The following is a 16,030-nucleotide window of genomic DNA, read 5'->3' as shown; positions in this document are numbered from 1 at the left end:
AAAATTGTATTTATTAGTACAAAATTAACTGTCTTATTATATTAACTAAAAATATACAGTATATATTTGTAGATGACTACAATATAAATAGTGAAGTAGTATGCCCACACATCACTGAATATAAATCATGTACTTAAAATACTGCTTTTGGATCTTTGTGATGGTTTTTAAAGTGTTTGTGTAAGTATATTCCAGTCATATATATCATATTCTTTCTTTCTCTCTCTCTCTCTCTCTCTCTTTGTGTGTGTGTGTCTCAGTGTGTGTTGGTTCCATTAACCCAGTCTCCTATGTCAAACAGATGTGACACAACATAATCGGCGTATTGTCCATCGATCAGTTTGGCCGCATTGTTTTTGGCAAACCAGCAGTCTACGGTCTGCTTTCCAGAGTAGATTCGTCTGCTCTTCTTTATGACGGCAACAGTACGATCCTTCACCTTTAGTGCCGGGTAATTGTGTAGAGTGATATTTTCCCCTAGTGTTTCCCGTGTGATGTTTTCTCCGGCCATGCTGACATTTCCAGGAAGCTGTGTCAATCCAATCTCTTCATACAGGAACTGGCCTGTAAGTACAGAAATATTTCTCTCTTTTAGTATGTATACAATCTCTTTGCATTTGTAGCTCTGTTCCAAAACCTAGTGTCACATTAGCAAAATTTCAGCGAGAAAGTTTTGCAGGCAAACAAGGTCCATCATCAATAGTGTAGCAATGTTTGAAACTCAGCTCACACAGAAGTCACTTTCAAGCCAAGTAGCTTTCACATGACCAACTTGAACGTAGCGAAATCTGACGTTCACCCTCATGCAAAACTTCAGATCGCAAGGTTTCCTATTGAAATGACTGGATTTCGGCCACAAGATTTTGCCGAGCAACGGTAAACATGAGCGCACCTTAAGGCAGCAACACATGTTACTGCTACAAACTCAATGAGAAAGTTAATCCAAGATGGCCGACAAAGTGAGAGAAATGTGGCCTGTAAATATACTTTTTTTTAATTCAGTGCTAAAAAGTAGCAATTAAAAAGGTTGACTCATTCCAATTGACTATTTTATTTGGTATACTATGTCTTTAGAGTATATCAATGTTAGCTTAGCAACAAGCTAACACCAAACTTTAATGGAATCAATAGTGCAACAGAAGTAAAAATCCCATCAATTTTCTCCCTAGAGAAGACTTAAAGACAGACCTATTGTGAGCTACGAGGTTAATTGATGGTATATGCTTTTGTTGAATCCATCAGCCTGCATTATTGCAAATAATTCGTTTTAAATAATCATATAACAGCAGAATTGCCCATGATCCTGCAAAGAAATCTTCAACAATTAGAGAATCAAAGCAAAATGTGGCAAAATCACACTTTAGCGCTCGCCCACTCCCATGAAGCACTGCAAATTTAAAATCCCAATGGGAAAAATACTTCCAGCTCCAAGGCCACTGAAAACTACACAGTGAATCGAGTCTCCGTTATGCTGGTCTTAACTGTTTTAGCTGGTTTCTCAAATTATCAAACTGGCGTTTAGCTGATTGAGCTAACTGGTCTTCAAGTCTGATCAGTTGACAAGTCCTAAAACCCCCTTTAAAACCAGTTTAACAGCATGGCCAGGCTGAGACACCAGTTAACCACCTTGCCTAGGCAGAAAGATAGCTCACTAAGTTTGACAACAATGTGTATTCGTGCTTACCTAACAACCCGTGTGTATCCTTGCTCAATCCTTTGCTGTTAGCGATGTAAAATCCCAGGTGATCTCGCTGATAGGGCGCTGGATTTTTGTAATGATGGAATAAGATGACAAACTGGATATTTCCTTGGATGGTTACAGTCAGGTTTGCGTTGGCAATAAGGACCACAGCCAGGTTGGTGGTTTCAACTGAAATGCTGGAGCTGGATGGAAGGATCATCCGGTCACGGTCGTCCAGTATGACCTTTTGTGGGGTCACTTCAATATAGGAGCGCCTCGGCTTATTGGCTACTATAGTTATGCTGTTGAAATATGTCCTCTGTTCTTTATGACTGCCGGCTGGGGCTGGAGCACCAATCAGCGCACCGTTCACAGTCACGCCTATTAGAGACAAAATATGTAAATTTTTATGGATATGTAAATTTTAAACTTCATAAGCACTAAATAAGAAACACTGGCTTTGGTGAGTGAGTAAGCTAGATAGTTAATGAGCAATAATTTATAAAATAATACATGTTTTAAGGGTAGCCTACGTTTACACAACGACAATGTAATAAAAACTGAACGTTTTTCCTTTGTCTTTTTCGCATACAGACGACAATGTTGTCAAAACAATCCCTGTTCACACAGATCCATGTAAACGACTAAAAGCGCTGTAGTATTCATGCCAGGCCAGTAGTTGGCGATGTCACTTTGTAATGAAACTACGCGCCTATAGATTGAACACGTAATACACACATGTGCATGACGTCACCATTTTCACAAATTCTTGTTTTTGTAGTTTACATGGAGACCATAATGGTATTGTTTCCAAAACCCGCTTTCAAAAGTTTGCTTTTCAGGCCCCCAAAAGCCATTGTCGTGCAAATGAACGGCCAAAATGCATAAAAAGTTCTAAGTTGAAAACAGTGTAGTGTAAATCATCCCTGAATCTTTATAAAATATATATTTTTGTTTAAATCTAACACAAGCAACATGAACAAATCAAATCACAGTGATATATGGCCCACTGAAGTAATTAAGCGAAATTAAATAATTGAATTGGATATTGTTATTGTACTGAAGCCAAAGAAAATTATTAATAATAACAATTATTATTTCTACCCTAGCCAATTTAATTTATTTTATAAAAATATTTTTATTTTTATCTATTTTTATGCATGTATGGGTTACACCATTTTTAAACAATAACTATAATTATTACATATAAATAAAAATAATAACTATAATTATTACATATTAATACATATAAAATATAAATTACATTTATAAAATCTGCAGTTTATAAAATGTTTTAATTATAACTATAGATATTAAATATTGAATCTTTATTTGGCCAAGAATTGGCAATAATGCAAAGCTCACATAAACAAATACTTGCAATACTTAAAAAAAAAAAAAAGAAACAACTCTTTGTATAGTTTTGTTGTTTACCTGAGTGTTTATGGTCAGTCACCAGTCGCAGGATGTGTCCTGGCTCCCCATTAATGTTGAAACACACAGTCAGTTTACTTTGAGGAATCTCCACCACAAAATGAGGGTCGCCATCAGCTAAAGACAGATAAGAAGATGATGTAGGAGGGTCACCGTAATTTTCACCGTAACATGTTTTGTTGATCCTGGAACAACATTCCTGTCTGACAATGTAGTCCTAACCCTATCCCTAAACCTAACCCTACCCATAAGTTATCCCTAAAATCAGAGAGGAATGATATGTGAATAACACTGATGTAGAAGAACCTCACCCTGGTTCTAACCCTAATCTTGATATAAACAGTAAACTTGTCCCTCAAATTTGATTGGTTACTGAAATGCTGTTCCAGGATCAACAAAGATGTTTATCCAGGAACATTAATCATGTTTACAAGAAAACATTTTGACTTGAATATGGACCATTTGTAAATAAATGAAAATAAATCAAATTATGCAAGCTTGTTGGTAATGTGCAACCCAAACAACCCCTGTGAATTCTCTCATTTAAGTATGCAATATTTTATATGAGATCACAAATCATGGCAATAAAAAAAAAGTGGCTTTTCAAAGCTTTCAGATTTAACTGGAATGGAGGGCAGTTTTACTCATCTTATAAATGCATGTATCCATAGTACAAAGAGTGAAGAACGAGTTACACCCTAATACTTAGGGGTTTGTTGAGGTATTGCATTTTTTCCCATCAGCCCCTCAAACACAGGCATGTGAATTAGAGCCCGTACACAACTCTCAGTAGCAATTAAATGCGCTTTGATGAGGCCACTTTACCTGAACGCAACAAATTACAAGCCGCACAGTCCATGTGAAGAGACTTTCAACTACACTCACACACATTCACCCTGAAATGCAAAGCAGATGTAGAAAAATGGAGAAATACCGGATGTTTTGGATAAGGTGACAGACTTTTTGGCGGGTTTGCTGACGCCACCTGGAGATAAATGGAAAACATTGAAATCGTCATGGAGTGTTTGAGTCACCTTAATATTTGCAAGACCGATTGTGTAATGGCAATCATAATGACCCTAAATCTGATCTAAAACAAATGTTTTGCTTGCGGTCCAATTTAAATAAACACACTTGTTGCTTTGGCGACTGCAGGAGTCGACTTGGGCGGTTCATTCCTGTGCAGGCTCTGAGGTGTTAGACTGTTGTCGTCGTCTGACAGCTGATTGGATGACTCAGGAGGGGGCGGAGCCTCTGTGGCCTCTGGCTCTGTCTGTGCTAAAGTTCCATCGGCCAGCACTTGTGGTTTCTCCACTATCATTTGCGTGAGTGGCGTGAGGAAATTATACGTTAACGAAAGATTTGTAGCATGTTGCGTGTAGTTTTCACGCTCTCCGCTCGTCTGGCTTCGCAGTCGTCCTTTTAGCCCGTCTTTAACACTCAGATATCCCCACAGTCGCTCCACGTAACCTTCCGCGTTCGGACCCACCTCTGCTTCCGCTAGCCGCCGTTCGGTTTCCTGTTCTCGCTCGTGTAGTGACACGTCTTTCTCCAGCACGATGCTCTTCTCGCTGTTGCTGGCGGTCACCTGAACGTGCAGCGAGTCTGCGCTGCGATTGGCCAGTCTTCCGGCTACAACGAGCTCAGAGCCGTTGAAGTAGTTTGTGAAAAGGTTCTGGGTGATGTATTCCACAGCATCCTCGGAATATTCCACCCGGATGTCGGATAACAGCGGAGTGCCAATCTCATCGTAGAAGCTATAGAGAGTTAGTAGATGAAAGAAAGGAGAGGAGGAAAGGAATAATAGGGTCAAAATGCCATAGTGTTGCTTCAGATTGTGGGTTAATAAGTCACGCATTCTTTACGTTAAACTTGTTAAGCTTTTAGAGTGGGGCCCATTGTTAAGCCTTGTGTAAAGATTTCTGACTCCTAATGGCATCTCATGTAACTTTTGACCTTTAACCTGGACTTTAAGTGGGGCTTTTTGTCACAAAACACCACACAACATACTTGACCCATAATATTAATGGTTGCAAGCAGGGCCTAAAACTAACTTCACATGCCAATGGCAAGAGGCCAATGCGCCCATAAATATTTTTTACCAGCCATGAAACTGTAATGGCAGTTATGAAAACAAAATGTTCAATTACAGAAATGTAATAAAGTAATCCGATGTAAAATAACACTGTATAAATTAAACTTAGATTCATCTTTATTAAGTAACATCTTTAAAAGTTCAGTCAAGAGCAGTGAGTGTTTTTCTTTGTCTTTAGCTGTTTAATTAACATTATGGACAGACGGCAGCAGGCTTATATTAGGCTGCTGTCACTTTAAGACCTAATGTATGGGTCCAATATACTGATACACGTGTTTTCTCTCACAACTTTTTGTTCACTTAAAGGGTTAGTTCACCCAAAAATGAAAATTCTGTCATTAATTTCTCACCCTCATGTTGTTCCAAACCCTTAAGACATTCGTTCATTTTCATTTTTATTTTCGGAACACAAATGAAGATTTTTTTAATGAAATCTGAGAGCTCTCTGTCCCTCCATTGACAGTCTACGCAACTACCACTTTCAAGCCCCAGAAAGGTAGTAAAGACATCATTAAATAATCCATGTGACTCCAGTGGTTTAACTTCAATTTCATGAAACGACGCAAGTACTTTGTTTGCGGAAAAAAAACACACTTTACCACGTTATTTACAAGATATTAATCTCCAACGCACATTCCCGAAAGCACCACGACGGATGCGCGTTGTGTTGGCACGAAAGCAGACGTTGTGTGAATGCCCGTTGGAGATTAATATTTTGTAAATAAAGTGGTAAATGGTTTTTTTTTTTTTTTTTTTTTTTTTAACGACATGAGGTTGAGTAATTGATGACAGAATTTTCATTCTTGGGTGAACTATCCCTTTAAGACATAACTGACTATGCTTACGAGGATACTTGCCAATACGGGGATTTTCAAGCACAAGAAGATGTGAAAGATAGTTCAATTCAGTATTCGCACTGTCTTAGACACAGAAAACGTCCCACTCAGCGAGTAACGAATTGAGTTCCCTTTTGCGTCTTCTTGCACTAAAATATTTCAATTGGCAAGGCTTAAACTTTCATAATAATGCAGCGCTGGCCCGTCAACTATCCCACGCGGCGTTATTCATGTTTGTTCACATTCATGTTCTCACAACACTGCATTGCTAGAATTCATAAAAATATTACCGGCCAGTTGGCGATTGACACCTTTTCATATACACGCCAACGCTTGTAATAATATATATAATAATTTACTCGCATTTGGCGCTTGGCGAGAGTGATCATTTTAAAGTTGTTTTGAGTTTTTTCGTTTTGTTCTGAGAGGTTGATAGGGTGTTGCTAGATGGTTTCTAGGGTGGTTATTTACTTGCCCATGTTAAAAAAAAGTTTTGTTTTATTTTATTTTGTTAGCATTACTGGCACTTTTTACTTCTATGCACCATTGTGTTGAACTATGTACCGTTGTATTGCCTTGTGCATAGCAAAGATTTTAAGATTCCTTTAGGCTTTAATCAAATCATCTGTTATTAACACTTTAAAATAAGGTTGAATTTTTACCAACAGTTAATGCATTAGGAATTAACAAAAGCATTCACAGCATTTATAAATCGTCTATGTTAATAATGTTAATGAAATAGATTGTTCATTGTTTAATCATGTTCATTCATAATCCATTAACTTATAAGTTAAACCAATTGAAATGTGCATTAATGTAGTAATTAACATGAACCAAGATTTATAAATGCTGTAAAAGTTTTGTTTACTGTTTGTTCATGTTAGCTACTGCAAAGTAAGGGATGATGTGAAGTCAGCTGGTCATTATCACAAAATAAATCTGGATCCTGATGCGGAGGGGGTTATTTTACATGCATTTTTATTTCTCAAATCTCATTTGCGCTTGCGCAATGAGAATTGCGTATGTATTCAAATAGGGTGCGCCAAGTTTGATGTCATGGGTGGAATCAATTGTTGTGTGTCACAACTGATCCTAACAGTCGTATGGGTTTAGAACAACATGAGGGTGAGTAGTGATGACATTTGTATTTTTGCCTGAACTTACGCTTTAATTAGATTAGTTCACAAACACACAAAAATATGTTGTTAATGGTGACCACATGTTCCTCACCCTTTGAGCATGACGCTGGCGTCTGCGTCCTCTGGGATTCTCCTCATGGTTCCACAGTTCTCCAGGGACATCCTCTCCAGGAGCCTGTAGTCCACATCATCCCCCATCCCAATAGTGAAGAGGCAGAACTTCTCCTGCACTGCTGCTTTGGTGTTGCCAATGATGGTTGGACTCTGAACTATGCCCACTGTGGGCCGCCCATCAGTCAGGAAGATGATGAGCGACACGCTGTTGTGATGGGACTCTTCTTTGCTGGACAAGTAGTCCCTGAGCAATGCAGAGCCTGTCTGAATTCCACCATTGATGTCAGTGCCTGAGGAGTTTTAAATAAAAGAGAAAGTTTTATCTTTAATTTATTTGTAAGTTTGAGTCATTTTAGTATTTCAACTTAAACATATTCATATCAACATTTTCCTTTAGTTTAAGTTTTTAATTGAAATTTATATTCTAGTTAACAAAAACAACATAATGATAATGTCAGATTTTTTAGGTGGACTGTTCCTTTAAATTATTTAAATGAGATCAGTGTTTTTGAAATGTGTAACAGGGAGTGTTTAGGAGTGTGTAAGGTTTTCTACCTCCAGTGGGTGAGATCATGTAGATGAACTTCTTGGCATCACGTATATTGTTGGGTGTGACGGGCACCAGTTTGCCCGGCTGCCACACACGGATGCGATTGGAAAAAGTGACAAAATTGAAGTGATCGTTGGGCCGCAACTCGCGTAGGATGGTGAACAGAGCTTCTTTGGTCTGCGTGAGAGATATTAAAAAGAGAACTGTTGAACTCTGTCATTTTGCTATGAGATGGGTGTGTGTATCTGTGTGTCCAACAATGAGATCACAAGAACCAGCTGGGGGAAAGAAAAAAAAAGTGGCACAATATCATTCCCTCTTTGAGGGAACGGCACACTACAACTCTGAAAACTGAAATGCTGAATATAAATTCTTCTCAGTGTGGAGAACTGATTGCTTCAATCTGTGTTGACGACAGAGTATGTTACCTGTTTGATTTTGGTTCCAACCATGGAGGCGCTGGTATCAATCACAAATACAACATTTTTTGGCACGACAGGCAGGTCTCTGGGGGCAAAATAGTGCACAAAATGTCCATCTAGCACCTGAAAGAAAGCAGATACTTTTACAGGCTTTCGATCTTTGTAATGTGTGTGTGTGTGTAGACAAGCAAGCAATGAGCTCAGTGAACGGGAGGAGTTTAAAGTTTTTAGTGACCTCTGAATTAAAAAATGTTGGGAGAGAAGAAAAGGCGACATAAAATAAAAGGAAAAGGAAGGCAAAAAAAATACTTAAAATACTGTACTACAATACTAATGGAAATCACTGACACTGCATGGATAAAGAAAACAAATTATACAATAAAAGTACACTCGCTGGCAACTTATTAGGTTCACTTATTCAACTGCTGGTTAACCCAAATCCATGATCAGCAAATCGCATGGCAGCAACTCGATGTTTACACGACAAAATTTTCAACTAAGAACGGAAAACTTTGGTTGGAGTTTTGGCTCTTCATTTACATGACAACATCGTTTTGGGGGCCTGAAAAAGCAACTTATGAAAACGGGTTTTAAATTCTCTGTGTAAACTACAAAAAACCCCGCAAATTTGTGAAAATAGTGATGTGTTTAGTCTATAGGTGCGTCATTTTTCTTTACAAAGTGACATCGCCAACTACTGGCCTGGCATGAGTAATACAGCGTTTTAAATGTTTTCACGGATCAGTGTGAACTGGGCTCATTTTGACAAATTTGTTGTCTGTATGCGAAATGCAAAGGAAAAACGTTCCAGTTTTTAGTACATCGTCGTTGTGTAACGCCAACTGTGTGATGCTATCATGTCAATATGGATCAAAATCTCTGAGGAATGTTTCCAGCACCTTGTTGAATCTATGCCATGAAGAATTAAGGCAGTTCTGAAGGCAAAAAGGGGTCCAACTAAATCGGTCGGTGAGTGTATATTTTTTGTAATGTTTATTATTATACATATTAATATAATATAATCACATTTAATGTTTTTTGTTTTATATTATTTTATTTTAATCCATCAGAATGTACAGCATAATGCGTTTTTTTATGCACTGCAGCTTATCTATAGGTAAAATAGCAAGAAAAAAATACTATTTCTAATTTAAGTAATGCCTTTCCATGTAACTGCGTGTAAATATCTGTTACTAATATAGAAATATTGTGAGTGTGTGTACCTGTATATCGCCGATGCCATTTTCTCTCTCTACATCAAAGCGCACCACAAATTCTCCCAGCATGCCATTGGTGGCGATTTTGGCTTGCTGGGCGATGTTGGGAGTGAAGCTGATCTTGCAACTGGATTCATTTTGCTTGACTACTGTGGAAACTGGTGGTCCTACTTTACCTGGGGCAGAACAAGATGTAAACAGTGGTAAATCATGCACTATTTTACATTAACAACCTGTCATAAAATCTTTATTAAAGATTTAACGCTGAAAAGTGGAAAAACTGGAACTTGTGCCATCTATCTTGCAGTTCTTGAGGCTAAATTTTGCAATGTTGTCAAATATTTTAATCCATACCAGTGACAGCACATCTAAATACAAACTCAAGAATCAAATTGGATGCAGCTGTTTACCATTTAGTTTCCCAATGCCATTGGAAGATGGAGTTTTGCCATTTCGTAGGGGTAAGACTTCAAGATAAGTGATACGGGAGTGCTCTACAATAGTAACGCCCACGCTGAGTTTGCTGACCAATTGCATTGGCCTAACACTGGTCACATGCTCGTAGCGGCCCAATCGTCTCTGCAGCAGCTCTTCGTAGATCAGGAAGAACACAGCACGGTTGCGTCCAGGAATAGTGACCTCCATTCGAAACAACTCCATCTCACCCTCACTAACAGGGAGAGAGGAAAATATTACTCTGGAAATGTGAACTACTTTCCAAAGGAATCTGTCACGAGGTTTGCCAAACCACATTATGATTTTTTGGGGGGGAATATCAGATTTCTCAGCCATATTTCTCATTCACTCACAAGCAAGTGCAAGAACTTGAATAATAAACATCGCATTGCTTCTTGTACATATTGTACGATTAATAGTGCAATGAAAGTACACGTTGCATTCTCAGGCTTGCCACAAGGGGTCCTATAGCAAGCAAGCATACTGTCTTGCCACATTACTCTTTTTAGTACAACTTTTGTCATGGAGCCACAGTTTAAAGAGAATCTTTCAGAACAGGGCTGCACTTTGTTGATCATAGAACAATTGCCACCATTGGTCTCTACAGTCAACTTAGGCTTACAATGCTTTTGGGAAACGCAGCCCTGGTTCAACACCAGGCTGAATCACAACACATCCAGAGTTTAATGGCACAGACATTTGAAGTTTGCGTGCTATCTTCACCTCTGCTCTGGTGTGTCCTTGTTTTTCTTCCCATTATTTTCTCCTTCCTTCTTCACCTTCTTCTCCTTTGCCTTCACCTGGCTGGGAAAGACTCGTCCTCCCACAATCCTTTTGCCACCATACCAACAGCATGAAATGAGAATTTTTATTAGTGCCATGGAACGAGAAGTTGCAGCAAGAGGCATTTAAATCTTTCTTGTGGTTAATCATAGTCTAAACTCTCTCAGGCCCTTCAATAACCTCTATGGACTTTCTTTGGAGACTGGGGTCAATGACCACCAATTAACAGCCCACTTCAAATAGCAAAATTTAGTGTATTATACATAAAGTGGATAGACCTTCAAGATAACCAGAGTCATTCTCAGGGTCATAATCAAGAATAATTTTTATGGTTAAAGCAATTTTTTAAATAATGTCAGATCAAACCAGAATGGGGACACACATAGTGGTGCCATTTTCTTTGAGTGACCCACAAGAGACATTTCAATTACTAGAAATCAAATGGTATTTTCCAATGATATATGTATTTCCACACTTACATGGTAAAGTTGGAGATGTATGCAGCAGTGGGGATGTGGAACTGAAAGACGCCCTGAGTGGCAGCCGAGTGTCTGTTAAGCATGCTACAGGACACCGCAGTGAAGGCATAGCGGGAAATGATGGTGGTCTGGACCGACAGCTCCTGAATGTGAGGTTTAGTTTCCTGGCAGACAACAGCAAGTTATGAGCATCATTAAAATATAGCCTAGATGAATATTTAAAATAGTTGCTCTGAAAACATGAGTGATGTAGCCAAGAGATTTGCCTAAAGATCTGGGCTGATCACCAAATAATTGTTGGGTTATGTCCTTAAAAAACATGTCCCATATAGGTTCTGCCAAAATACCAATTATTGTTGATAAAACGGAAGTAAACTGTGGTTCAGAAAACAGTGAAGCATGTAATCACACTAGTAAGTTATCACAATATAAACTTTCATTGAACAGTTTAGGCTTTTCAACCAAATTTAAACATCGGTCAAAGAACTGACGAAACAGCAAAATGTAAAAGGTAAGATACATAAACATTAAATCATTGTTTGGGCCAACAAATATTGTAATTTATTTCATTTGTATACATTTATAACATTTAAAAACTCATGTAACAACTTCCCCCAATAAAAAATGTAACAATTTGCCCTGATTTTTTTATCATCATGTTAAAAGACAGAACTGGTATCATCCGAATCACCATTTTGTTTAATTTGATAGGCGTATGTACATTTTTATCTAGCCAATACCTGATAAAATAGTAATATCACACGCTAAAAAAAATGCTGGGTTGTTTCAATCCATGTTTGGGTCAAATATGGACAAACCTAACCGTTAGGTTTAACATTTTTATTTAAAATTTTAAAACAAAGGTTGGGTTTTGTCCAAATTTGACCCAAACATGGGTTGAAACAACCCAGTATTTTTTGTTTAGCGTGTGATATTACTATTGATACGTGGGATAGACAACACACTTTTCTTTTTTTCTTCTTTTTTTAGAGTGCATGCGTAGGATTGTAACACTTTCAATGTGCATAATGGAAAGATTGAACAGAATGGGACAATGTATAGGGCAGGCCCACACAATTGTGAGAGTGATAATATTGTATTTTCTTTTTTGAACAAATGAAACTGTCCTTGTTTTCCAATGGTGTTACAGCTTCACCACCTGTTACATTTCACTCCAGTTGTAGTTTGTAACAACAGCACTTTTTGAAGATGACAATTTAGTTCACCATACAGATAAGTTGTAGATTCTGACCAACTCAACTTCATAACAGACAAATATGGGAATACAATATCAAAGTCTGAAACAGATACTAGGGTGAGAATGAAAACTACAAAGTTACAGATGTTGAAGTGTTACAACACGGCCAGCCTCTAAAGCAAGCAAACAGCGCGTTTAGCGCGAGTTGCTGCCTTTAATATATTAAAGAAAGACGTAAATTCAATATTTCCTAATACAAAATGACTGTTTAACAGTCTCACAAAGCTTTAAAAACAGGTGTCGCGCGCATTTACCTTAGATAGTAGCATTTTCACCTGCCGCGGGATTCTGAGAGGAGCCTGAAGACAAACATAAGACTGGTGAGATCCGATAAAGACTTTTTTACAGTGTAGATATGATATGACCGACGATATTTTCATATATGAAATGCAAGAAAAAACATCCTACAGCATTTGAATCCATGTCAGAAGTCATGTAATCTTCTTCAAAGTCAACATCCTCTGAAAATTCAGTATCCTCAGTTTGGCACTGAAAAACCGGACACAAATACAAGACGAGGACTATGAGCAGCATCTTATTCTCCTGCACTGGCTGGTCTCTGGAGTGGGTCGAGTGTGTTCCTCAGTGGTCGTGTAGTGTGATCAGGGCGGTTATTGCGACCCACCCATCCGACAGTAGTGAAGGGTTTGGGAGGGAGCTCCAGTGTTTTTGGTGTCTAGACACTTGCGACATTCTCACTCATTTGTCTCTCAAACATGAGATTGGCCTCTATACTATAGTTGTAAGGCTTTTCTGGGCACATTGAGCAATATAGCCTAAACTGGGTAGAGTTTAAAAGAGCTGGCAAGGGTATCGATGATTTTAATGCGCTTTAAATTTTGCAGTTCCACATTGGTCTTTATTGGGTATAATCAATACTTTCATGTCATAGGCTAACAATGAACAAAAAAGACTTCTGACTTGAGTGTTAATGCAATTAACCCTTATGCTCTCCTCCCGAAGCACAAAAATAATAGGCTACTTATTAATTTTTTATATAATTTGATTTGAATATTTTCCCTATTTTTAATGCAGTTTTTGGGAGATATTTTGTAGGGTTGTTTTAATCTAATTTAAGTATACAATGAATTATATAACACATTCTTAACATTCTTTCACTTAAATACAAAATAATTTTTATTAAATACAAAAAATTATTACATGCACGAAATTGTTAAAACAGATCAAAAAGTTTCACATTGGGTGTCTCTCCCGACCTCTTGTGGAAAAAAATATATATAACATGATATTTCATGACTTGCCACTAGATGACTTTATAATCATCAATATAGTCATCAATATAGTTACAATGCAGAACGAATATTGTTCTGCATTGTAAATGTGTTAAAATCTAAGTCATGATTGATTTTTATTTGAAAACAAAAACAAAAACAACATCGTTATATTCCTAAGTATATGTGCCCGATAAAAACTGTGCCCGATTTTTTTTTTATATATATATTCTTTTGACAAATGTAAAAAAAAATCCCCATTTTCCCCCATTTCCCATTCATTCCTATGAGGGTCAAATTGACCCGCAAGGGAAGGATGTGTCACTATTTTTATTACAACCACATAAAGTCCTCGAATCCAGTAAAAAATTCCAAGTTCAAGTGCGACAAAAGCCCTTTGGTATTGGACCATTCCGATGAACACTCAATTTTTAAAAATGAAAAGAAAATGAATTTCGGGTCAAAATGACCCGAAGAAAGCATAAGGGGCTATTACTTTTACAATAATTTTTTCTTTCTCTTTGTAGGATTTAGGTAGGCTTAGTGCCTCAAAATATTATATAAGCTTGCATATTTGAATGAATGTATAATTGATCATGTTTTACTCATTTGCTGGTATTTCATACTAATTCGATTCGATGACAATTCGAAAAGATTTGATCATAATAATAAAATCGCTTTAACATTGGCAGTCCTAAGCTTCATTGCCAATGTTCAAAGTCAAGTGAGGCTGTTTGCTAAATGGATAATGAAAATTTCTTTCTTCTCAACATAGATAATATGGAGCTAAGACTGAAAAACTACGCTGACCCAGTGACCTCAGCCTTTTCTTGTAGGGTTTTTTGTAGAGCAAAGGACACCAAAGCTATTCAAATGTGAGACCACAAGATAATGGCTAAAGGTAAAATCAACTTTCCTAATGTATTAAACAATTAAAATTATTAGTGTAGCCTATATCAAACATAGATGACAAATGAGCAAAGTGTAAACACAGCAGGACGCCCATAACAATAAATATTCATGGGCATCCAGAGAATGACACAATATCAAAAATGCAGTGTATTCAGAAACAAATGCAAAAAATTATATCACTTTACAATATTGTTTTTAAGGAGCTTCTCTCATCTGTTTCCTGGTGCAAATATTGGTCAGTATCCACAGTATTAAATCTCAGACTTCCAGTAGATGGTAAACAATCAGGGATTATGAATAATTTTGTTTTATGCAACATCATCACATTAACTAGGGCAACGTGTCTAAAAATGTTTTCTTTCATTTCGAACATATTGGTTGGTCAGTTTAAATTTAACAAGCTTCTTTTGCTTAAAAAGTGTGCTTGTTCTGTCTTTCTTTACAATAAATACCACTTTGTTTAGTATGTTGTATATGATACAGACATTTTTAACAGTGGCTTATAAGTGTCCAAATATACTTATTGAGGTCACAGATGACCATATGAATGCAAATATGGTGTAGGAATGTGGGAACACACAGAAATATCAGAATGAAAGGGAATAACCCTTAGCCTAGAGCAACCACAGAGTTGCTGGGGCAAGAGATTGGGCAATAATCTGGGTAATATTAACTAATTAACCCTTGAATTGACCCGTATTCCTTTGATCATTTTTTTTATCTGACGGAGTTATGGGGGTCACTCTCACATAAACATATATCCTGGTCATCTTTCATCATAAATTCAAAGAAAAAGACAGAAAAAAGAATCCTATATTTTAAAGAGTATCAATTGATTGATTGACCGATTGATTTTAATCATTCATTTGATTTGAAAATGCACATACTCATTCATAATAGTCATTGACACAATATTATTATTCACATACACAGACAATATTTAAAAAAATGTAAACATACTACATTGATGTTTTTTATTTATTTAAATATATGTGCTGTATATATAAGTGCTGTCAAATCGATTAATCATGATTAGTCAAATCGATTAATCGCGATTAATCGCACATATATATTACAATATATTATAAAAACGACATCTGACATACAGTGACCTCAATAAGTATATTTGGACACTTATGAGCCACAGTTAAAAATGTTTGAATGTCGCATCATACAAAATACTAACAAAGTGGTATTTATTGTATACTCACATATTATATATTTACAAACTTTTATGTTAGATGCAATCAATCGATTTGACAGCACATTTATATATATATATATAAACTAAACTTATATAAGAAACTAAAATAATGTCAATGTCCAAAATAACAATAATTCTCTCACAACATATGAACAAAAGGGTGTGAAATGTGCCATTCCATTCCAGGGATTGTGTTTCTGCTGGTCAGGTTTCAAAGG

At 37.0% G+C, this 16,030-nt stretch overlaps 1 protein-coding gene across 1 annotated transcript; it reads right to left on the bottom strand.

The window, feature by feature from the left end:
• Window positions 1-13,085, bottom strand: itih5 (inter-alpha-trypsin inhibitor heavy chain 5). The gene is made up of 14 exons (XM_084407162.1): window positions 12,873-13,085; window positions 12,719-12,763; window positions 11,207-11,370; window positions 10,668-10,775; window positions 9,899-10,158; window positions 9,495-9,664; window positions 8,278-8,394; window positions 7,855-8,026; window positions 7,277-7,589; window positions 4,250-4,872; window positions 4,050-4,100; window positions 3,116-3,232; window positions 1,685-2,062; window positions 1-564 (listed from the first exon to the last, which is right to left on the bottom strand). The coding sequence occupies exons 1-14, from the start codon at window positions 12,996-12,998 to the stop codon at window positions 257-259; spliced, it is 2,952 nt and encodes a 983-aa protein (XP_084263288.1). The 5' UTR covers window positions 12,999-13,085; the 3' UTR covers window positions 1-256.
• Window positions 13,086-16,030: the final 2,945 nt, after the last annotated feature.

This window comes from Rutilus rutilus, assembly GCF_951802725.1.
Source record: "Rutilus rutilus genome assembly, chromosome: 4".
In the NCBI taxonomy this organism is placed as follows: domain Eukaryota; kingdom Metazoa; phylum Chordata; class Actinopteri; order Cypriniformes; family Leuciscidae; genus Rutilus; species Rutilus rutilus.
Note: the sequence above shows the minus strand (reverse complement) of the source record. Positions and strands in the feature narration are given on the sequence as shown.

Coding starts and splice junctions, on each gene's coding strand:
- itih5 (XM_084407162.1), bottom strand. CDS start 12,998: ATGCTGCTCATAGTCCTCGTCTTGTATTTGTGTCCGGTTTTTCAGTGC. Junction 12,764..12,872: donor CTGACATGGATTCAAATGCT/GTAGGATGTTTT, acceptor GTTTGTCTTCAG/GCTCCTCTCAGAATCCCGCG. Junction 565..1,684: donor GGATACACACGGGTTGTTAG/GTAAGCACGAAT, acceptor CTGTACTTACAG/GCCAGTTCCTGTATGAAGAG.